General features: G+C 44.6%; 1 protein-coding gene across 1 annotated transcript in view; it reads left to right on the top strand.

Annotated features, from left to right (window-relative positions):
• Nucleotides 1-24173, top strand: part of OBSCN (obscurin, cytoskeletal calmodulin and titin-interacting RhoGEF) — a 165755-nt gene that overhangs the window by 69757 nt on the left and 71825 nt on the right. The window contains exons 44-60 of the mRNA XM_033512198.1: nt 115-378; nt 664-927; nt 1344-1607; nt 2880-3143; nt 4501-4767; nt 5121-5384; nt 6030-6296; nt 7347-7613; nt 8304-8570; nt 9808-10074; nt 11882-12154; nt 14535-14801; nt 15686-15955; nt 16618-16884; nt 18275-18541; nt 19901-20167; nt 20846-21118. Of these exons, the coding sequence (XP_033368089.1) occupies nt 115-378; nt 664-927; nt 1344-1607; nt 2880-3143; nt 4501-4767; nt 5121-5384; nt 6030-6296; nt 7347-7613; nt 8304-8570; nt 9808-10074; nt 11882-12154; nt 14535-14801; nt 15686-15955; nt 16618-16884; nt 18275-18541; nt 19901-20167; nt 20846-21118 (4539 nt within the window). The remainder of the gene's footprint in view (nt 1-114; nt 379-663; nt 928-1343; nt 1608-2879; nt 3144-4500; nt 4768-5120; nt 5385-6029; nt 6297-7346; nt 7614-8303; nt 8571-9807; nt 10075-11881; nt 12155-14534; nt 14802-15685; nt 15956-16617; nt 16885-18274; nt 18542-19900; nt 20168-20845; nt 21119-24173) is intronic.

Raw genomic sequence — 24173 nt, forward strand, 5'->3', positions numbered from 1 at the left:
TAACCCCTGAAGCAGATGTGAGGTCAAGCCTGAAGACACCTCCCCACCTTTCCTTCCCCACCATGCAGGCTGTGTTTGCTGCTGCCTTTAACCCTGTTCCCGTTGCATCCCCAGTGCTGCCTGCAGGAATCCAGGAGAGCCTGAAGGACCAGGAGGTGACCGAGGGCCAGGTGGCCACTCTGAGGTGTGAGCTGACCAAAGCTGCCCCCGTGGAGTGGAGGAAGGGCAGAACTTTGCTCAAAGCCAGTGACAAGTACAAAATGAGGCAGGAGGGCACGGTCAGGAAGCTGCTTATCCAGGATGTGGAACTAAAAGATGCTGGGGAGTACACGTGTGTGTGTGCAGAGCAGGAGACAACAGCGGCCTTGATAGTGCATGGTAAAAATAATGTGCATTTATCTGTATTATTGTGGATTTCTGAGCCAGCTCCATATTGGTTGTGTGTTCTCCTGCAGCTGAATTGTTTCTGTAAACTCTCTGTATGATCTGGTTGTATCCATGCTGCTTTTTCTGTCTTTTGGTTTGTTCAGTGTCCCAGAACTGTGAGGAAAAAACCCTGTTTCCACCCTAAAGTGTCCTCTGCTTCTGTACCACCCCACCCCTCCTGTCACCTGTGTGCCACGTGTCATTTTTAACGTCCTCTGTGCATTTTGTGACCTTCAGCCCTGCCAGCCCTTTTCAAAGAAGACCTGAAGGACCTGCAAGCCGTGGAAAGCCAAACAGCCACCCTCCGCTGTGAGCTGAGCAAGGCTGCAGCTGTGACGTGGAGGAAAGGGATCAAAATACTCAGGGCAGATGAAAAATACATCATGAGGCAGGAGGGTGCCCTGGCAGAGCTGGAAATCCATGACCTAGAGCTGCAGGATGCAGGAGATTACACCTGTGTGTGTGGGGACCAGCACAGCACTGCCTCTCTGACAGTGAAGGGTAAATGTAGATGATTGTCCATTTTCTGTTTCTCTGAAACCCACATGAAGTGTCCACCTGTTGTTAACTCGTGTCCAGTTCTTGTTCAGGTGTTTTTATTTTTGTCTGGTGTTGCTGGAAAGGGAGCTGAGGACAGGACTGTCTCTCCTTGCCAGCACACTGCTGTGTTGTAGGCTTGAGGGAATTGCACCCAGGAAATGTTAGAGCAGCTGAGATGTTCCTCCCTGTGATAAATCCTTTAAATTCCACCTTAAATCTTGTACTTTGGCCTTTCATCTCAGCACTTCTTGTCTTACTGCTGGATTTGGTTTTCCAGATCTTTGTAGTGACAACCTTAACCTCAAACCCCTGATTTGGCCAGATTTGCACTTCAGCTGAGAATTTAAATACATTTTCTATTGGCTTTCCATTCCCAGCCCTGCCAGTGCTTTTCAAGGGAGAGCTGAAGGATGAAGAAGCCCAAGAGGGAGCATCAGTTACTCTGAGATGTGAATTAACCAAAGGAGCTCCCGTGCAGTGGAAATTAGGGCCCAAAGTGCTCAAAGCAAGTGACAAATATCAAATGAGACAGTCTGGCCTCACTGCAGAGCTGGTCATTCGTGACCTAGAAGTAAAAGATGCTGGAGGTTACACCTGTGTGTGTGGTGACCAGAAGACAACAGCAACCTTATCAGTTCATGGTAAAAAGAACTTATTAAAATTGATAAGTATCTCTTGAGACAGACATAATTCTGAAATATAGTTGTTTCTTCCCTGGGTCAGTAGTTTTTTACCCCTTCCTCTTCCTTCACTCTGTTTATAACTCATTTCTTCCTGAGAAAGGGTAGCTCTTGGTGAATTTTTGGCTCGATATTAATCTGTACTTTAAAAGGAGAAAATGAGAAGTTTCCTTTTGTGCAAGTCTTCTCTTCTTGGATATTTGCATTTTCCAGCTCCAACCCCACAGGTCACTTCACCACAGTCCCTCCAAAACAGCCAGCTCTGGGCTGTCAGGTCCTTCTTCCTTCTTCTTTCTTTCTTCTTGGAAAAGGAGAAGTGAGGGTTGGGGGAGCAGAAAGAGGAGGAAATTCTCTGGCCATGTTTGGTTTTGTATTTTTTTTTTAAGGTTACAGATTCTTTAAAGAAGTCAGACATGCAGAGTGAGATAAGTGTTATCATTCCAGAGCTTAATTCCCATAGGTTGTTTTGTCTTAGAGTTATGATTTCCAAAATGAGGAGTAATAAGAATCTGAAATTCCTATTAAATGTGATGGCCCTTCAAACTTCAATTTAAAACTAGGAGTAGTTTTATTTTGAAATCTGTCTGCTTTCATGTAGATGGGGCTGTAAAAATATTTATATATTTAAATATTTATATATTTATATATATTTATATACATTTTTATATATTTATATATTTATGTATAAATATTTAAATATATTTATATATTTTATATAAATATATAAATATACATTGATATATTTATACACTTATATATTTATATAAATATATGTATAGAAATATATGTTTATACTTATATATTTATATGTTTACATATAAATATATTTATATAAATATATATTTATATATTTATATTTTAAACAAATATATTTGTTTAATAAAAAAACCCCAGAAACTAACAACAGCAGCCTCCAAAAAATGACATTTTGTGGGTAAAATGGTTCTGTATCCAGCAGTGTTATTTGTGAGTGCTCTTGATCTGAGGTCTGGGTCTTTCTGTTTTGCTCTTTCACTATAAATAACAACAAAAACCAAGGGAACTGATCCCTCAGGGTGGCTGAAATCACATTACACTTGAAAAAAGACACTTCCAGAGTTTCTGAACTTGGTTATGACTAAGAATATCTATAGCAGGCTGAAAAAAAGGCAAGTGGGGAAATAATCTCGAAGTTGAAATGAGGGTTTTAATTCTGGTTTTCTGGAATTTCTTTGTCCGTGTTGCATCCTCCAGCTCTGCCAGCAGTCTTTAAGGAAGAGCTGAAGGACAAGGAGGCAGAAGAAGGTGGAGAAGTCTCCCTGCTCTGTCAGCTCTCCAAAGCTGCTCCAGTGGAGTGGTGGAAGGACCAGAGGCTCCTCAAACCAAGTGGGAAATACAAAATGAGGCAGGAAGGGCTGAAGGCAGAGCTGGTGATCCATGAAATAGCTGAGGAGGATGCAGGAGACTACAGCTGTGTGTGTGGAGAGCACCAGACTACGGCTGTCTTGACAGTACAGGGTAAAGCTATCCCTGACCTCCTGCTTCCTGACTGGAAACCTCTGTCCTCTGCTCTAAGCTGTTCAATTTTCCACATCTGTCTGTCCATCCTTGTTCATTTCCTTCCATTAAGTTGAAAATGCTCCCTGCCCCTCCTCACCTGCAGGCTGTGCAATTTGGAAAATACCTGTCTGCATTTCTCTGTGCCATCCTTTTCCTTTCCTTAAACACAAGCCTGCTCTCCTTTCTTCTTTCCCTTCTGCCATTCCTTTCCTACCATGTAACCCCACTGTTCTTTGGTCTTTCCTCTCCTGCATTTATTCTCTAAACCACAAATCTGTTTATTCTTTGCTATTTCTTCCTGGAATTCTCAATACCAACCATTTTAATACAGGGAATAAGGAGTATCCAGAATAAGTCTCTGTTAGTTGTAATTTCCTCTGCACTATGTCCATTTTATGCTTTGTGCCCATAATCTCTGTCCTGATGCCCAAGGACAGATTTCCACTGGGAGACTGATTTTTCTAAGGAAAGAATAAATTCTTTCTGTGACCTCCTTCTGGTCTCCCTTTGTTGGAAGAACAATTTTCTGGATGAACAAGTCTGGTGTTTCAGCTTAACACTGCTGGAATGAGAAATGTGCCAAATCAGGGCTAAGCCTGTTTTCTAGCCTGGGTATTTTAACTAAGTCTCTAATGCTGGACATTAATTATGAGATCTGAGATATCCAACCTTGTTAAACAGATGAACTATCCCATTATCCCACCTAGCTATTAGAGGGATATATGTGAAGGTCATCACATTTATTTCAAGGATGCAAGCTGCAGTGGGTGCAAGAATTATGTTAAATGGGAAAAATGTGTTCTGAGACAAGAAGCCAGGCTGGAATTCAGCAGCTGGAGATTTACTTTGGGGTCAAGAAGAACCTGTGAGTCCCTGAGCCCCTCTTCAAGGATATCTCAAGGAAGGAGTGAGGATGAGTAAGGAGCTGTGTCATCAGTCAGAGCACAGCAGGGCAGCTCTCTGAGTAGGAAAAGAGAGTGCAAAGCCGTGAAGTTTGTGGAAGACACCAACACTTGTGAATTAAGGAGCTCAGAGCTGGTATTCTGCTTTGTTCTGAGGAGGAAATGGGTAGAAAAGTTGTGTAAATCTGTTGAGGACTGTGCACTTTTGCTGTAGGAAGCCAGGGTAAATCCAAAAGGATCAGGATCTCTATTCCCACTAGGATATTTTCATTTCTCTTTCCTCTCTTGGTGGCTGATGCTCACAAGCTTGACAACTTTCCTCTCTCACAACCTTCACAACTTTCCCCTGTCACTTCCTCACCCTTCCCTGGAGACACTCCCAGTTTGTAACACATTTTACCTGCATCCTTCAGCTCTGCCCCCGTTTTTCCAAGAAGAAATGGCCAGCCAGGAAGGGGTAGAAGGTGGAACGGCCACTTTGCGCTGCCAGCTGAGCAAGGCCCCTGCCCGTGTGCAGTGGAAGAAGGGCCAGCACGTCCTCACCTCGGGCACCAAGTACAGCATGAGGCAGGAGGGATGTGCTGTGGAGCTGCTGGTCCATGGCTTGGACCTGAGTGACAGTGGGGATTATTCCTGTGTGTGTGGAGACAAGACCAGCACGGCTGCCTTAACAGTTCATGGTAACGTAATCCTTGGGGTGAACGTCCTCCAAACCTGCCCAAATCTCTGCTGCCGCGGTCTGTTCCTGTCCCTTTCTGTTTGCTTTGGTTCCTTTGGACTCTCTGTGCTTCCTCCTTTTGTAGGGTTGGGAAAAACAATCCCTGTTGGTGTTTGTCCCCCTCAGCTCTGCTGGTTCACATCACTTTCCTTGCCCTGATCCAGTGTTCAGGGAAGCTGGGGAAGATTTTCCATTGTGTTCCACTGACCTGGATCAGGGCTTGGTATTGGCCCATGAAACCTCTCCCCCAGGACCTCACCAAGCTGCTTTTTAAGGAAAACTCACCCCCTCTGTGGTAACTCTTTTGCTCTTCAGCGCTGCCTCCAGAATTCAAGAGAGAGCTGAAGGACCTGGAAGCTGTGGAAAATGGCACAGCTGCTCTGCAGTGTGAGCTGACAAAACCTGCTGAGGTGGAGTGGAAGAAAGGGCAGGAGGTGCTCAAAGACAGCAGAAAATATGAAATGAGTCAGGATAGTGCTGTTGCAAAGCTGGTTATCCATGAGCTGGAGGAGCAGGATGCTGGAGTTTACACCTGTGTGTGTGGAGATCAGCAGACAACTGCCACCCTGACAGTCAATGGTAAAAAACTAAAAGGAAAAGACTGTAAAATAAGAATAATAACTGGTTTAATGTTGCTTAAGGAAAAGACTGTAAATCATAAGGTGTGCAGAATAGCCTGGTGTATGCAGCTCATGGAGTGGCCAGGCAGAAAATGGGAATTGCAATCAGAACTAAGTGCATTTTTCCTGTATTTTGCTGTCAGAATAATCAAAATCTCTCCTGCAAGTGGCCTGCCTTAAGAGGGACTCTGAACCTTTAAAATTCCCTGCCTTAAGAGGGAGTATGAACTCTTGCAAGTCTCTGTGTTAGGAGGGAATCTGAACTCTGAAAATTCCCTGCTGATCTTCAAAACACTTCTTCAGTGATCAGGGCAGCATGCTGGCTACTTTTACAGTAGGAAAACTATTATTCCATTTTTAGATCATAGATTAGGTCTTATATATTTCATGGCAAATGTAACTTCTTGAAATCCATTTCTTCCTGTTCTGCAGATATTCCTATTACTTCTCTGGGGAAATATCTTTGTTGTTTGAATTTAGAACATTGAGGTTTAGAGACATCTGGGAAAAAAAACCCTCTCTTTTGGTGCCATCATTTTCCCCTCTGCTTCCTCTTTCCCAAGCCCCCACTGCAGCAGGTCCAAATCTCATTTCTGTTTTATAGCCCTCCCAGCCCTTTTCAAGCAAGAGCTTCAGGACACCGAGGCAGAAGAAAGTGGCACAGTGACACTGAGGTGTGAGCTCACCAAACCCAAGGCCCCGGTGGAGTGGAGGAAAGGGGATGTGACCCTGTACCCTGGTCTGAAATACGAGATGAAGCAGCAGGGCTGTGCTGCTGAATTGGTCATTTATGACCTGGAATTGGATGATTCAGGAATTTACACCTGTGACTCCGGACACCAGCGGACAACGGCTGTGGTGGCCGTGCATGGTAGGCAGAGGTGGCCCTTGGCTCAGGAGGAGTGGAGTGAAAAGAGCTTTTCCTGGTGTTTTCTTCAGCCATTGATTTGTTTTGCTGCTGGCCCATGCCAGAATAAATGTTCTTCATGGGCATGGCACACAGCAAGGTAGAAAGATTCTCCTTGCAGTATCTGAAGCGTGAAATTAAATCATAGAATTCCAAAATAGTTTGGGTTGGAAAGGACTCTAAAGCTCATCTCATTCCACAGGCAGGGACAGCTTCCACTAGACCAGGTTGTTCACAGCCTCAACCAAGCTGGCCTTGAATGTTGTTTTGATGTAGAAATAGACTGATCCCTCCTGCCCTGAGTGCAGGGAGTGTGGCTGGATATGGAAATGGGATAAGGGATGCTGAATTGGATGTAATGCCTGCCTGGGATGGCAAGAGATGCACCAATTAAGTATTCCTGTGATATATGAATGTGCTGTATTGTTACTGGAAGCTTTGAACTTCTAATGGTTCTAATGGTGACTGCAGACAACTTGAATCCACACCTGTTTTCCTTCACTCCTTGTACCATCCAGAGCAAGGCCCTAGCTGAAATCTGAATTTCCCATCCCATTTATCACTGCATTGTGAACTCTTACCAAGAGATCAATACTAACTTGCGTTTTTATACATTGATAGAAGCCTTATTGGGGACAGAAATTCTCTTTTTTTAATGTTGCAAACTCACAGAACTCTATTAAGGGACGGGGATCTGTGTAAGAGAGGCCGTTCCAGGTGATCTTTGTCTAAAGCGTCCATACTTGGCATGGAAACTCTTCCATAGGAAAGTCTGACTCCTTCAGACCCCAAACCAGACCATTCTGTTGACCACTAAAACCAGATCTTTCCTAACTTTGCCTGTCCCCAGCTCTTGCCTCCCTTAGTGGTTCAAGAAAGATTTTGCCAAGACCAAGAGTTGCCTCCCCAGGATTATGGAATCATTAGGACAAGCCATACCTGAAGGATGAGGGTAGGACTGGATCCTTCTTGCACTAAAACACTCTTGAAACGTTTTCCTCTCAAATTTTACAGCACTGCCCATCACGTTTAAGCAACCTTTACAAAATAAGGAGTTTGAGGAAGGAAGCACAGCCACGTTCTGCTGTGAGCTGTCGAAACCCAGTGCTGCAGTGGAATGGAGGAAAGGAGGTGTGGGGCTGCAGCCCAGCCAGAAATATGAAATGAGGCAGAGGGGATGCCTGGTAGAGCTCTTGATACACAATCTCAGATTAGAAGACACAGGAGAATACAGCTGTGACACAGGAGATCAGGAAACCAGGGCAGCTCTGAATGTGAAAGGTACGTGGTGTGAGCTGACTCCTAAAGGAATTTTCTTTTCTCCAGCAAGCAAAACAACCATTTCAATATGAATATTTTTAATTGCATTATTCTTGTTCTCTATGAGTATTTTCCTTTTCATCTGATCTATTAGGATGGTTTTTATTTATAATGAGAATGGAAGAGGACAATACTTTGTTCTACCAGTGCTGTGTTTGAGTTTTGGGTTCTAATGGAAATATTTTCAAGCTCTGTGCTTGAGGAGAAATTAAAGAAAAAACAATGATTTAACATAACATCTGGACATTTCACATGACATGTTGCTTGAATATTTAAAAGGAATATTTTCTTTCAAATCCCATAAGAAGATACAACATCCCTGACCTCTCAAGGCTGTCCACGGAGTTTTAAAGTTCTTTGATCTCTTGATCATTGTTAGATCAACTGAGGGATCAAATCATTCAGTGAATTCACCACTGGGAAGGATTTGAGTCAAGGAACAAAGGAAATAAATGTCATGGGTGCAGATGGCTTCTTCTGATGCAGCAAGATCTCCTGATGCAGCAGGAAAATTAGAAAACATGGATCCTACCTAGAAACACCACAGTGAAAAGCAGAGTATCTTGTTCTCCAAGTATCAGTCTGTGTTAACCAGGACTTGACTCAGGCTCCACTAAAAGATCCTGTTGATCCTCTTCTTTTCTCTTTTAGCTCTGCCAGTTCTTTTCCAAAAGCAGCTCAAAGACGAGGAGGCAGAAGAAGGAGCCGCAGTCAAATTCCAGTGTGAGCTGACAAAGGATAACGCGGCCGTGGAGTGGAGGAAAGGCACCATGGAGCTCTTCCCGTGTGCTAAATATGAAATTAAACTAAGTGGGCGCACAGCTGAGCTTGTGATCCACAATGTAGAGCCAGAGGATGCCTCTGATTACACTTGTGACACAGGAGACCAGCAGAGCTCTGCAGTCCTCAGAGTGAATGGTTAGCATTGCACCCGCCTGGGATGGAGGAGAACAGGCATTGGTGGAACTGTGTGAATGATGTTGTTTATTCCAAAAGTTGAGAGAACGAGGAGAAGAGTTGCCCAGACATAAAGCAGAGTACAGAGAAGTGGATCTGGTGGGACAGGGTTCCTATCTAAGCCTGTAAAGCACAGAGTGCAGTGCACTGACCCCTTCCTCTGATATGATAAAAGCAAGGAATTCTGCGTCGTGGGGATTTTGAAATAGCAACAAAACTTTTTTTTGGCACTTTGCAATTTTTCTGGCTCACTTGAATCAATAGCAAAATCACACATAGTTTGAAAAAGCATTTTGAGGTTGCTATTTTTAATCTCCCTGTGAAAATCCTGAGAATGCTGTGTTTAGCCAAACCAGGAATGATGTCTGTGAGTCATCACAGAATCACAGAACGGGTCACTGGTCCAACCTCCCTGCTCAAACAGGGCCATCCCAGCACCTCCTATGAAATATCTGTGATGATCTCAAAGTTGGGTGGAATCCGTGGCTTTGATCTAAGCCATAACATTTCAAACAACATATTTTTGCTGCCTCTGACTCAAAAAGCAGCCACAGGGTCAAACTATGGGTGAGAGACCCCAGTGATTGCTTTACCTGTCTTGCAGTAGTTTTTTTACTGGAGCCACAGGCACTGGGATTGCTGTTTTTCCAACTGCTCACACACACCCCATGGATATCCCCTTCCTGTTTCCATCAGTGACAAGCTGTTGTCTGAGCTGTTCCATGCTCTCCTTGAATAAATGTCCATTTGTGCATCATCTGGAAGGGCTCACCAACGATGATCTGGGTCTTGAAAAGACAGCTGAGAAATCAGAAATTAGTTGAAAGCTTTACATTATTTAGCTGTTGAAAATCAGGAGTATTTCTGTAAAGGAGAACAGATTTGCACAGGTTTAAACAGAAAGTGCCAGGTTTTGCTTAGTCAAAACCTTTGTGTGTTGGAGTTTCCAATATGCTGAGCAGAGGCATGAAAGGATGCCCTGGAATTTTTGGGATATAAAGATATTTGGGGAGTTTTCTGATCCTCTGGATGTACACAATATAGGTCTGTTTATGGGGAAAATAAATGGTTTTATTATCACATCACCACTTAATGCCAAATTACACTGCAACACCAGAGCCCAGGTGCCTTGTGCTGAGCTGTGCAGACCTGGCATTCAAGCAAACAGCTCATGTATTATTTATTTCTCATTTTACAGCCATCAAACCCCGGCTGAAGCAGCAGCTGAGGAATGAGGAAGTGGAAGTGGGAGGAACAGCCAGGCTGCGCTGCGAGATTTCCATCAGCAAAGCAGAAGTGGAGTGGAGGAAGGATGGAGTCCTCCTGCACTCCAGCTCCAAGTATGAAATGTGGCAGGATGGGACCCTCCGGGAGCTCCGTGTTCACCACCTGGAGCCTGGGGATGCTGGAGAATATTCCTGCAAGGCTGGAGACCAGACAAGCTCTGCCAAACTCACTGTGAAAGGCAAGATTTGTTTATTGGAACAGGGAGATTTTCCCTTTAGGAAACTAAGATTTCTCAACATGATGGAGTCATATGCACATACATTACATAAAATGAGTTTTTGTGATCAACAGAGCATAGGAAGGGTATCATAAAAAAAAAATCTTATGGTCAGTGGATGCACCAAAGCAAAGATTGAGTTGGAAGACAGGAGAGGATAAAGCAGCTGTAATCTGTGACTCATGGCTTGGAATATTTGCTTGACATCATATGCATGGGGCAGAACAGATGGTCCAGCCCCAGCTTCCAGTCACATGGCAGCTGCATCTGGCCTTAATATCATTGCAGAGCTTAGGTTGGACCAGTGGTGTGGAACAAACACCCTCAGCATCTCCACGGGCTGCTCCACGTCGTAGATCCCCCACACATCACACCCAGCTGCACCATTTTTCGTGCAGATGGTGACCTCAGTTGTAGGAATATCCACTGTGCTTGCTCAGGGGAGATTGGGGTGCTTTTTGGATGGTTTGATTTGATTTTAGAGGTCTTTTCCAACCTTAGTGATTTTATGATTCCTTTGGTATTTCCCCGTGGGTCTGGGGTATTTACAGCTGCTGCCTGCTGGGGTTGTCTGTGTGACCCTTGCACAGGTGCCCAGCTGTCCTAGAGGCAGGACTCAGGCAAACTGCAGTGCAGGAGCCCTGTGCTCACATTAATACCGTGAGTCCTGCTGGGAGGACAAAGCCAGCCAGAGCCTCAGCCAGTTTGGAGCATCAGCATGGAGTAAATCCAAATCTGTTCACAGAAATACGATAGAGAGGATCAGGCTTTAATGTTATCCTGTGAAGTTGTCTCAGTGTAAATGGAACAAATTTCAAAATCCTGATTTTGACATCCAGCATTCATGCCTTTTTCACCCAATGAAGCATAATTTTTAAAAAAAACAACAATATGCAATGTGTCTCTTAACAAGGACAAGTGGTAAAGCCATTATCCAAAAGTCATTTGTCCTGTTGCCAAGCACACTGAAAGCAGAATTCCAGAGAAATGTGGTTTGAGAGTCTGTGCTGTCTCTACCCTTGGAGGTCCTTGAAGAACAAGGTACTGAGCAGCCTGGGCCTGCTTTCAGCAGTGGTTGCAGCAGGTGACTTCCAAAAGTCCACTGCAGCCTGCATTATTCATGGTTCCATGATTTGATCCACGTGTTGTGGTGACACTGGTGGCTGGGTTCTTTTCCCCAGGACTGAGACTGATGAGACAGAGGCTGTTTTCATGTTCAGGCTCAGTTGTTTATTCTTTCCTTATCTGTATTACATAGACACAGAGTACAAGGAGCTCCACACACTGAGATAGAAAAGTGCAAAATGGAGAATGAAGAATCTCTCCAAGAGATTCTTTTATGTGTCTATTTGTCCAATAATCAAGTGCCAAGTAAATTATTCATTTTAATGACCCAATGACCCAACACCTGTGTGCTGCACTGTGGAATTCTTTATCCAATCACTCATCATTACCCAAAAACCCTTAGAAGAAGAAGTAGAAAGGGACAATGCCCTAAATCCTCCACATTGTCTCTTATTCACTAATATATTTTAAACTCTAAACTCGAACTTTCTCACCCAGTGACGTAAGAAAGCTCTGTCTAACTCACACACCCACACTATTAGTTTCTTTACTTAACTTTAAAAGCTGTCTCCAGTTTAAGGTTAAGCTCAGTGCTTTCTTGGGTGTCAGAGACAGGCAACACAGATAGGGGCCTACTTTATGTGCCTCTGACCCCAAAATCCATGTTTTTTTCCTTTTATCTCCCGTTTCTGCCTCCTTGCAGAGCCTGATGTGACCATTGTGAGTGGCCTCAGGGACACGGTGGTGTCTGAAGGGGACGATGTCACCTTTCGGTGCCAGGTTTCCCACGAGAACGCCAGGGATGTCGAGTGGAAGCTGCAGGATGTGGCTCTGCAGAACAACGAAATGAACGAGATCTCGGTGGAAAAGGGGAAGATCCACACCCTGACGCTGAGGAAGGTGACTGAGCAGGACATTGGCACTGTCACCTTCCGGGTGGGACCCCACACGTCGACAGCAGAGCTCAGGGTGAAAGGTGAGGGCTCCCTGTGCTGTGGGACAGGATTGGTGGGAACAGGGGGTGCTTTGCTTATTTTATATTCATTTGCTTATTTAATATATTTATTTTATATTAATTTGCTGACAGCAAATTCAAGGCCATCATTCACCCCTCGTGTCTTGGGGGTGCTTGTGCTTCAAAGCATCTGTGACTGCAAATCACCAGGGATGAACAAGGGGCATTTCACCATCTCACCAAAGCTCACTCATTCCTGGACAGATTCTAGCTTGGCTTCACTACTTGGGTGGATAGACCTGGAATTTTCATTGCGTCCACAACCCCTATGAGAATTATAGAATAATTTTGGGTTTGGAGGGACCTATAAAAGCCATCTGGTCCAATCCCTCTACATCTTCAACCAGATCAGGTTGCTCAGATCTGTTTCTTAAATTTTTCTTTCTCTAAATGTTGTTTGGATTAAATTCCCCATCCAAAATCCTTCTCCTTCCCTCTTAGAAGATTCCTTTAACCCCTTAGTAAATAACACAGAAATCAGAGGATTTTTTGAATACTCAACCACTCAGCTGTAGCTTTAACACCACAGAAAACGAGACAAAGGTGCCTGGAAAACAAAGCAAAAAAAAACAAAGCAAACAAATCCTTTGCTTTGCTTGTAATTTCAGTGCCACCTCCAGTCTTTAAGGAGAAACTGCAGAGCAGGGAAGTGCAGGAGGAGGACACAGCTGTCCTCTGCTGCCAGCTCTCCCAGCCCAGGGCTGAGGTGAAATGGAAAAAGTTTCCTCAGGTGATGTCCCCAAGCTCCAAGTTTGAAATCAGGCAGGAGGGAACAAGTCCATACTTTAAAGATTTACCACTTAAAACCAGAAGACTCTGAAAAATACACCTGTGAAAATGGAAAAGAACAAACAAGCTTTTGACTGTTAAAGGTGGGTTGTGCTGGGGGGTTTGTTTAAGATAAACTTGCTCCACTCCCTTAGTTAGGCTCTGCCAAGAGGGGTTTTTTTACTGTCCTCGACTTCAGATGTGCTCTGCTGTCAAAAGTAGCTGAGCCCTTTTGCTTTTGCAAGTCCTGTGGTGTCTTAAGCAAAGAAAACACAGGGACCCAAGTGCAGGAATTACTTCCACACTTTGAGACCCTATGGTCTCTCTCTGGTCACTCAGACTACCAGGGCTGGAGCTGAAATTAAGGACTATTTTTGATGCTTAATCATCCTTTGAGCTTCAGTTCTGCCTGGAAGAATGGAAATCCAGGTGAAATTGTTCAAACTTGGACACAACTGCAGCTAATGGGCAATAAACACTTTTAGTGCCAAAGATCTTAAAAATGGGTGCAATGTGACAATTTATATGTTTTTTTTTCAAATCTGATCTGATAAAAATACAGTATGAAGGTGACTTTTTCTGAGACACATGATCAGGAAGAACAAAGATAAGCCAGGATACTGTTAAATCCCACCTTTTGAAATATCTCTGAGGCCTGTCCCATGAAGGGCACTCACCTGCCTGCAGTCAGACTCCACAGCTCAAGGCTACCAGAATATTGGTGCTGGAAGCAGGTCCTCTGGTGGTGGTGGCCAATTTGTGTCTCTGTGTGTGGTCTCAGCTACTCCAGCACTCCTTGAACAAAATTCCAAACCCAGGAAGATCCTGCCTGTGCAGTCACAATGTAAATACCAGTTCAGCCAGCTGGCTGAAATAATAATAATAATAATAATAATAATAATAATAATAATAATAATAATAATAATAATAATAATAATAATAATAATAATGTTGTACTTTTTCAGCCAATTGGCTGAATTCATGTTTACATATATTTAAATACCAATAAGTGTGGACCCACTGAGGTTCTTCCAGGGAACTGGACTTGAGGAGCTAAATTGCCACATGTGACACTTCATAAATCCACCCATCTGAACTCCACCCTGACCCATCGGTGATAACATCAGCACAGAGACTTCCAGGGTTCCCTTTCTCAGCTGGTCCAGTTTTCAAATAAAGAATACTATAGAAAGATGTTTCTCCATGCCCTCTCCCAAATACACAAGAACTTGAATATCTGTTCATGTCAGGCTTTTTAGATCTGGTTTTGGTACCCTTTGGAGATACACGCTCTGAGATGCTCAAAACCCTGTATCCACAACCATTCCTGTGCAAGAAGGAGCACGGTCCTTGAGGTGCTCAGTGTATGCAGTGTCCAGTGGTTCTTCAGGAGTGCTTAGAGCTCCTGGAAATCCAGCACTTCCTGTCATTCCTTGTTTTGCTTTTAAACTACCTTTGGAACTGAGTTTGAACCAAATTTAGGACGGCACCAGAGTTTCATCAAAAACAAGGCTTAGTTACGCAGACAGCAATGACACGATTCGTTTTCCCCCTGTGATTTCTCCTGCTGTAGCTTCTCCAGTCACCTTCACACGACCACTCCAGAACCAACAAGCTGAGGAAGGCAGCACTGTCACTTTGAGCTGCGAGATCTCCAAATCCAACACCACCGTGCAGTGGAAGAAGGCGGGGACAGTGCTGAGACCCAGTGACAAATACAAGATGCGTCAGGAGGGCTCCGTGGCTGAGCTGACAATTCACAACCTGAGTGAAGCTGATGCTGGGGAGTACACCTGTGACACAGGGGAGCAGCAGACCACGGCAGCAGTGCACCTGAAAGGTGGGGCTTTGCATGGGGAGGAGCTGGGCACAGCTTGGCACCACGGCAGGGGCACAGGATTGAGTGATTTGGCAGCTAAACCTTGTCCTGTGCCCAAGGAGAACCATGGGGATCTCAGAGTTGAGAGAAGTTTCAGAGGGCTAAGAACTGGGTCGGTTACCTCTAGAAATGGGTCTTTAGTCACTGATTCTGGGGTTTTATGATAATTAGTTTCTACCCATGGGAAGCTGTTGGCAATTTTTTTCACAATACACAGGTTATGATTATAAACATATTAAGTATTTATTATACACACAGCACAGTATAACTTGAAAGCTTTTTAGACTATCATATATGTGTGCATAATCCCCATGCAGACAGGAATCACACATCTGTGGCATTCTAATATGTTGCTACGTGCCTGTGTGCCTACATTTCCATGAGTTTGGAATAATTTAATCACAGCACGGTTTGGCTTGGAAGGGGCCTTCAAGATAATTGAAGGTCATGGGCAGGGACACTTTCCACTATCCCAGGCTGCTCCAAGCCCTGTCCAACCTGGCCTTGGACACTTCCAGGGATCCAGGAGCAGTCACAGCTTTTCTGGGTGCCCTGTGCTGAAGCCTCTGCACCCTCACAGGGAACAATTTCTTTCTAATATCTAAGCTAACCCTGCCCTCTTTCAGTTTGAAACCATTCCCCATTTTTCTGTCACTATTTACCCCTTCTCCCTCCTTTTTCTTAAGCCCCCATAAGCCTTCTCTTCCCAGCTGAGCCCCCCCAGATTCATTATTTAGGGTCTCAAATAACACCAACATACTGTCAAGAAAGAGCCTAAGGACATGTTTAACCCAGGAAGCATCACTTGAAAGTAGAACTCAAACTCTGTTGCCCTTTCCATGAAGAACCAGCAGCCACCATCGTGGAGAAGCTGAAGGACGTGGCCACGTACGAAGGAGAAGACGCGGTGTTCGAGTGCAGGCTGTCCCGGGAAACGGCTCAGGATGCCCAGTGGTTCCTGGGGGATGTTCCCCTGCAATCCAACGAAATGAATGAGATCAGAGTGCAAGGCACACGCCACAGTTTGATCCTGAGGAAGGTGACCCTGGAAGACTGTGGGTCCATCAGTTTCAAAGTGGGGCAGCATTCGTCAGCAGCACAGCTGAAGGTGGAAGGTGAGCAGCCTCCCAGGAAGAGGGGTTGGGCAGACACTGACAGGCACTGCTTTGACTTCTGGAGAGGTGTATTTGGGATTAGGGAACCTTGGAAATTTTGGGAGATTCTGCTAATCTAATTTAGCAATATAGAGAGGTACGTCTGAGCCAGTCATTCCAATAGTTTTTATTCTACATGGAAAAAAGATTAATATTAACATCCCTTGATGTTGCTGTAATAATTAATATTATCATCAATTGATGTTGCTATAATAATTAATATTAACATCATTTGATTTTATTTGATATAATTTATATTAACATCCTTTGATGTTATTTGATATAATAAATAACATTAACATCCTTTGAAGACCATCCAACTAAGCAGCTGATCATGAGTCAGAAACAATGCTGAAGAGTGTCAAGAATATGCTCTGGACTAATCTCCTACTTATGATGCTTTTAGATCATATTTGCAAAAAAAAAAAAAAAAGCCTGAAAGCTCTGAAAAACCTTTCTTTTAAGATACAAAGAACGATTTTTGAAAGATGGCCCATGCCAACATCCTGTGTTGTTTGTTCCTCTTTGATCTGGTTCCCAATGTAACCACAGACACCCAGCTCTGCCCGGGGGGTGATGCTGGGTGAGGATGCTGCAGCAGTGCTGCTCCCCTCTCCCCACAGCTGCCCCGGTCACCTTTGTGAAGGCGCTGCACAACCTGGAGCTGCAGGAGGGTGGCTCTGCCCACCTGTCCTGCGAGGTGTCCAAGCCTGATGTCCCCGTGGAGTGGAAGAAGGGCACGTCCGTGATCCACTCCAGCCACAAGTGCAGCATCCAGCAGGAGGGGAAGGTGCACACGCTGGTCATCCGCGACCTGAACCGCGCCGACTCCGGGGAATACAGCTGCCACACGGCTGCTGGCAAGACCACGGCCAGACTGGAGGTCAAAGGTATGGGTTCCTCTCTGCCCAGCAGTGGTGAGAGGAAGGAACATCAATTTTTAGGGCTCTGTACTACAAGAGAGACATTGATCAGTGGAGCAAGTGCAGCAGAATCCACCAAGTTTGTCGGGGGGCTGGAGCGTGTGAAGTACATGGACAAACTCTGTTGTGATAGGGCAGGGGGTGATGGTTTTAAACAAAAAAGGGGGACAATTTAAATTAGGTATAAGAAGGATATTTTTTACAATGAGGATGGTGGTGAGGCTCTGACACAGGATGCCCAGAGAAGCTGTGGCTGCCCCTGGATCCCTGGAAATGTCCAAGACCAGGCTGGATGGTGCTTGGAGCAACCTGGGATAGTGGAAGTTGTCCCTGAATGTGGCAGGGTTTGGAAAAAGATGATAGTACCCTCTAATTTAAACTCTTCTGGGATCTAAGTATAAGCAGAGGCAAGAGCAGCTGTGTTTGATGATGAGGGAAGAGAAAGTGGAAGGGAGACCTCATTGCTCTCTGCAGCTTCATTGTGGAGATCTACAGAGGAGAGAGACCCAGAACTTTCCTGGAGGGCTCAGTAAAAGGATGACAGGCAGCAAGTGCAAGCTGCACTGAGAGAAATCCAGATTAGGAAAAACCCAACTTTTAACATGAAGTGGGTCAAACATTAGAACTGAGACTGAGAGGAATGGAGGAATCTCCATCCATGGGGTCCTTCAGAGGCCCCTTCAAGCCTTAATTATTCTGTAATTCATCTCTGGCTGCAAGACCTGAAGCCTTGGATTGTAACCCCAGATTTATATATTCTATATATATTCTAAAATTCTAATATAATCTACATATCTTAATCTCCATATAAACATTTTATATAATATAGAAATTATATTTTGAATATTATTTTATTATACATATATATAGCCTACATGTTCTGTATATTCTCTATTCTAATATATTCTATATATTCTAATTTTCTGATATGTTCTATATAGTGTAAAATTATATATTAATATGTATTTTATATATATATACATGTATATATATTTTATATTTTTATATATATTTCTATGTTCTTTGGGTGATTTAATCTCATTCTATGATTTTATTTCAAGGATGGGCAGCTAACTGGGCTTCAGTAATAATTACTGAACTTAGCTGGGAATTCTTTGTGAAAAGAAATCTGGGATATGGGGAGAGAAATTAGCTCACATAGAAATCAAATTTTTCTTGCTGATTAACTCCCCTTCCTCCTCCTCCTCCTCCTCTGTCTAGGTTTGATTTGGAAGCTCCTAGGGAAACCCAGCCAGAATTGACCATGAACTTCATGAACAGCTCTATCCACACCTTAACAAATAAAACATTCCTCTGTCATCTGTTTTTGCCTCACCCATTTTTTCCCCCTTTCCAGGCCTGCCTGTGCTGTTCAAGCAGTGGCTGAAGAACGAGGAGGTGGAGGAAGGGCGCACGGCCGTGCTGCGCTGCGAGCTCACGCGGCCCCACGCGCGCCTGGAGTGGCGGAAAGGGGACACGGTGCTGCAGCCCGGGGACAAGTACGAGATCCGCCAGGAGGGGACACGAGCCGAGCTGCTCATCTACGAGGCTGAGGCTCAGGATGCTGGAGAATACACCTGTGACTCAGGGGATCAACAAACCACGGCTTCGCTGCAGGTCAAAGGTAGGGCAAGGCTTGTTTGGGGGCAGAGAAGGCCTGGATGTGTCCATCCTTCACAGGGGGGATCCTGGAATCATCCAGGCCAGGCTGGATGGGGTTCTGAGAGACCTGGTCTAGTGCAAGGTTCCCTGCTCATCCATTGGAACTGGATCTTTAAGACCCCTTCCAACACAAACCATTCTCTGATTCAGTTGGAAAAAGATCTCTGAGATCACTGAGTCCAACCATTCACTCAACTCTCACAAGTCCACCACCTACCCATGTCCCCAAGTGCCACATCTGCATGGAAATTTCATTGCTGAGTTGTCATTGACACTCTGTGAAATCAAACTGGAATATTTCACCATGCCTAGGACAAGTCCATTTTAAACTGATCCATTGTATCTCTTAGTGCCTGAGCAGCCCATGGATTGTGGCTCTTTGCCTTTCTTAGTGGCTGTGGTTTTGGATTTTATAGTTTTGATCATTTTGTATTAAAAATGCTATGGTTTTGGTTTTTACAGTTTTATTCATTTTCTACTAAAAACTCATTCATTTTCTACTAAGAACTCTATGGGTTTGTGATTTTACAGTTTTATTCATTTTGTGCTTAGAATTCTATATCTTTTAGATTAGATCACACTTGTAGATTGTGGTTTTAGTCACCATAACTAGCTCCTGCTCAGAGCATGTGGATTCAGAGATCAAACACCCAAAATTTCATGTGCCAGCTGTGGGAACTGTGGTTTTTTAACCTGGAGAAAAGGAGGTTTGGGGAAGATGCTTTCACTCTCTGCAACTACTGACAGGAGGTTGTAGTGAGGTAAAGGTTGGTCTATTTTCACAAGTAACAAGCAATAGGATGAGAGGAAATGCCCTCAAGTTGCACCAAGGGGGTTTAGATTTGGTATTAAGAAATAATTCTTCACTGAAAGGGGTGGCAAGGCATTGGCACAGACTGCCCAGAGAAGAAGTGGAGTCACCATCCCTGGAGATATTTAAAAGATGTGTAGGTGTGACACTTGGGGATGCCATTCAGTGATGGATTTGGCTGTCCTGGGTTAGTGGCTGGACTTGATCCTACAGGTCTTTTCCAACCTAAAGGGTTCTGACTCCCAGTGTTGTGATTGGTGGCGTTGTGCTCTATGTGCTCGCACTGAGAATGGCCAGTATGGCCATGTGGAGACCTTCAGAGGCCCTGTGACCTCTAGCAACCCTTTATGGAGCAGCACTGGGCACCTCTGCAGTATCAGCAGCTGATTCCATGAGTGGCCAGCAGGCAAATTGTGGTTGAGAAGGAGGGGAACAGCCCAGCTGGAGAAGTTACAAGCAGGTTTCTCACCTCTGAGTGCTGTCATTGATGCAGTTGCTTCTCCACCACAGTACTGCCAGTGCTGTTTAACAAAGAGCTGAAAAACGTAGAGACTGAAGAAGGGGGAACGGCAGTTTTGCACTGTGAGATCTCCAAGCCCGACGCTCCCGTTGAGTGGAGGAAAGGAGGGGTGGTCATTCAGCCCAGTGACAAGTACGAGGTGCAGCTGAAGGGCAGCGTAGCTGAGCTGATCATCCATGGTGTAGAGCCTGATGACTGTGGGGATTATACCTGCAGCACTGGATACGAGATCACCACAGGGTCTGTGTATGTGCAAGGTAAGGTGGTGAAACACTTGAATGTGTTAAACGGTGGAAATGCTTTTCTGCCTGGATTTCTTACTCCAAAATCTTTGACAGTAGCTGGCCAAACAGCAGAAAGCCCATTCATTTCTTTCCTGGTGCCAGTGAAGATATAAACACTCATCTCCAGGCTGGGGTTCAATCCATATTTTTAAGTTAAACTAGTTTAAAGTACTGAACGTACTATGTTTCAGAACAGATGGTGGTACTGCTGAAAAACTTGGAGCAGTGGTTGTAAAAAATCCTGAAATTCTTGTTACAACTGATTGCAGCTTCTATCGTTGTTGATAATCTTATTACTCCTTTAAAGCACCCAAGTGAACATTGAAATCTTTAAGTACCTTCTGCCTCATACAACTTCTGCAGATGGCTGCAACACTCAGGAGAGCCAGGCATGACCTGGGCAAGGAGTGGAGCTTCCCCACAGAGAAATGATCTTTGCAGATACTCACACTGCTCCTACAAGCAGCTGGAGGCATGGAGGGTGGTTTCTAACCCTCTTCAAGAAAGAATTAGATCTTTTTTTCCTTGGAAAAGCACTACAAGTTTAACTCTCGTGGAGTTGCCCTTGGGCTCGGGTTAGTCCTGCAGGGAGCAGCTCGTGCGTGTTTGTTTTTGTTTTCCTTTGGCACCTTCTCTTGCTCTGTTGTGCAGAAGAAGCAGCAGAGATAGTGTCTGGTTTAAGGAACACAGATGTCTTTGTGGGCGAGTCAGCCACGTTCTCCTGCGAGCTCTCGCACCCGGGCGTGAAGAACGTGCAGTGGTGGCTGGATGGGACCCCCCTTCACAACAACCTGGTGACCGAAATCTCTGAGCAGGACGGCAGGATCCACACTTTAACCCTAAATGATGTGGCGTGCCATGACTCGGGCACTGTCACCTTCAGAGCTGGGTCCCTTATTTCTTCAGCTAAATTATTAGTCAAAGGTATTTCCCTGTTAGCAAGAAACACGCGGCCACCTCTGGACTTGCTCCATGTGCTGGTGCTTCTGCCTTCCAGGCTACCCTTACTAAATCCCTTCTCAGTTCTCCTGTGCCCTGCAACCCTCCCACTCTGCAAGTCACCCACTCTCACCCCAGAATTCTTCTGGGTACAGCCACACTGATTTTTGCAGTGGTTCAGGTGAGGGAGGGTTGCAGGCTCAGGGCTGCTGCTTTCACCTGATGTCAAAGAAGAGATGAACATAAACATCTGTGGTAGTGCCTGACTTTATATCCCCACTTCAGGTTTTTTTTTCACAATACCACAAAATCTTGCAGAGGTGGTAATTCCCAAAATTACCACTGTGCTGCTCCACAGCTGGGCTACTGGTGCTGGGCTCAGCATGTTCCCAGGATGGGAACTGGGGCTGTTCCTGGAAACCAACAGGTGTGTGACATTCCAGTGACACAGAGACAAAACGTGCTTCTCTTTTGAAAGCTCATCCCTGCACTGGCAAATCTTTCTGGTCTGTTGAATAAATATTTTTCCCATTTGGTAAGGGTAGCCAAAAGCTGCAAATAACACTGAGCTCCAGACTTGATAAAGCAAGCTCCTTCCCACCCAGTCCTTTTATAGCCATGGGGAAGATCTGTTATTTTTCAGGCAAAATTAAGGCTTATGCCCTGCTTGGAAAAAGGGACATATATGGAGATATAAAGGCTTAAAAGATCTATATTCAAATGTACTCCTGTGCTATAACTGGGCCATAACAGGAATGATCCACAATATGGAGTTGTAGTCAGTGGTTGATGTCTCCTTCTCTGCATCATGTGTCTCTTGTACATTCAGGAAATTTGGTTCTCTGCAAAGATAAAATGCAAAATCACTTCTTCATGATATAGAATGATGCAGTGACAACACAGTGCACAGACCCTATGAGTCCTGTGCCAGTTTGCGTCCATTTTCAGAGGCACAACCAGGTTCTGAGCTCTCCAGACAAAGAATTCCAGTGGGCCTAGAACATAAATTAAAATAAGTAATTGTTAATGTAAATGCCTTGTTAGGTGTTCTGCTCAGTGAATGAAAGGGCTCCTGAGAAATTTCCATTTCATGGAATCACAGCATCATTGATTTTGGACGAAATCTCTGGAGATCATCCAGTCCAACCCACAGCTGGTGCAGGTACACACCTGTATGTGGATATTTTGTGCTTCCATGGAGCCAAGATTCCTGAATTGAAACCTGAATCTCAGTAGAAGTGTTCTATAACTGGATTGGGATAACCCCAGTTACACTGTGCTCAGTAACACTTGATTTCTTACGAAACTGAAAGACTTGTAAAATTCCAACCATCCTTGTATTGACAATTTTGTACACTTTATTTTGTCCAGAAATTTAAACACAAATCTTTGTTTGGAATATATTTCAGTCTATCAGGCCATCCATGGCTTGCTCTTCATCGAGGAGCAAGTTGATGTTGTTCCATGTGCCTCATTCTCCCGGTTTTAGGCGTGTTGGTAATTGGATTTATTCTGTAACAAGTGAGATCTCAGCTTTTCATGCTGGGCCTTCACCACATCATTGCCCTACAACTGCATTCATTCCACTGCAATCATTCCAGGTGGAGTGATGGTTCACAGAGGATGGGGGGAGAATGGAAGAGGGTGAAGGAGCTGCTGCCGTTTTCTAGCTCCTCTGGGCAGGTGAGAATTGCGGGTTCCGGGGCACACGTTGGCTCCTAAGTCCCAGAGAGCTCCTGCACAGGTGAACAGGGCCACCAGAGTCCTTGCCCTGGCCAACAGCAAGGGGACAGTGGAACCAGGACCTTCTCCAGTACCACAGGTGATATTTGCTGTGAACAATACATCTTGTGGAAAGGGATGGGGCTGTGCTCCCCAGCTGCACAGACACCTGCTTGTTTCTTCAGTCAGCAAAACATCTCCAAGATCACCCATGGAGGCCTCCTCTCTATAAACACACTTGACAGACACTCAGAGTGGCCAGGGAACCTTAGAGAGTGGGATCAAGCCTTCCAACAAATTTCCAAATGATATTTGCAAAGCCTTCATTGCTCCCCAAGGTCTGCCAGGAGCATCCCAAACCCTCAGCTTGCTGCAGCATTTTCAAGAGGAGCATTCCAGACAGAGATCCTGTGTGGGTTATTCCAGCTGGCTTGTGAGCAGAACAACTACTCGAAGAGTAAGGACATCATAGAATCTCTTAATGTCCTGAGGTGGAACAGTTCCTCAAGGATCATCGTGTCCAGCTCCTGAAGTTCTCTGACTGCTTTCTCTGATTGGCATCTGTTTATGTCCCTATCATTTTTTTTTCTTTAAGTTGACATAATTCTGCTGAGAATGATGTTTCAGAGAGACTTACATTTTCAGACTGCATTGAGATTTTTTTTCCTTTTGACCTGCATATTGCCTTGTAGATGGATGGTCCAGTCTGACATCTCAGGAGGGACTCTTGGGTGCTTTGGATGCTCGCAGTATTTTAGGTCAGATATATCTACTGTGCTTTACACCTGCCTCACAAAAAGCAGAACTAGTGTTTTAAAAGTGCTTAAAAGCAGCCTCATGGACCTCACCTTCTTCAGAGGAGCTGCATATCCAGCTCCTCTCAGCATTTCCTGGGCTCCCAGTCTGAGATGTCAATGGTTTATGATCTTTAGATAAAATACTGTAAAAGAAATCCTATTGTTTTTCTCCAAACAATTTGTCTGCTGCAGAGGAACATAAGAATAATCAAAATAATATTCATCTGCTTCTGTGTAGTGCCCTTTTTTTGTCACAGTTGTCCTGGATATTTGCTCCTCATGTGACTTCTGACAGCCAAGACCACCCCAGGACAGGAATGAGTGTCTGTGTCTGAGGACTGTGTTTCTTTCTGATGATATTTTAGTCACACAAGGAGCTCCCAGTAGAGTTTGTGGTGTTTTCCCATTGCTCTGTGAGGTTGAGAGTTGCAGGAACCACTCACTGCAGTCCTCTGCATCACATTCTATTTCACATTCAGGAAGCAGAAACATTTCACACCCAGTGCTTCCCAGCCTGGAAG

The sequence above is a fragment of the Parus major genome, chromosome 2, assembly GCF_001522545.3.
Source record: "Parus major isolate Abel chromosome 2, Parus_major1.1, whole genome shotgun sequence".
NCBI lineage: Eukaryota > Metazoa > Chordata > Aves > Passeriformes > Paridae > Parus > Parus major.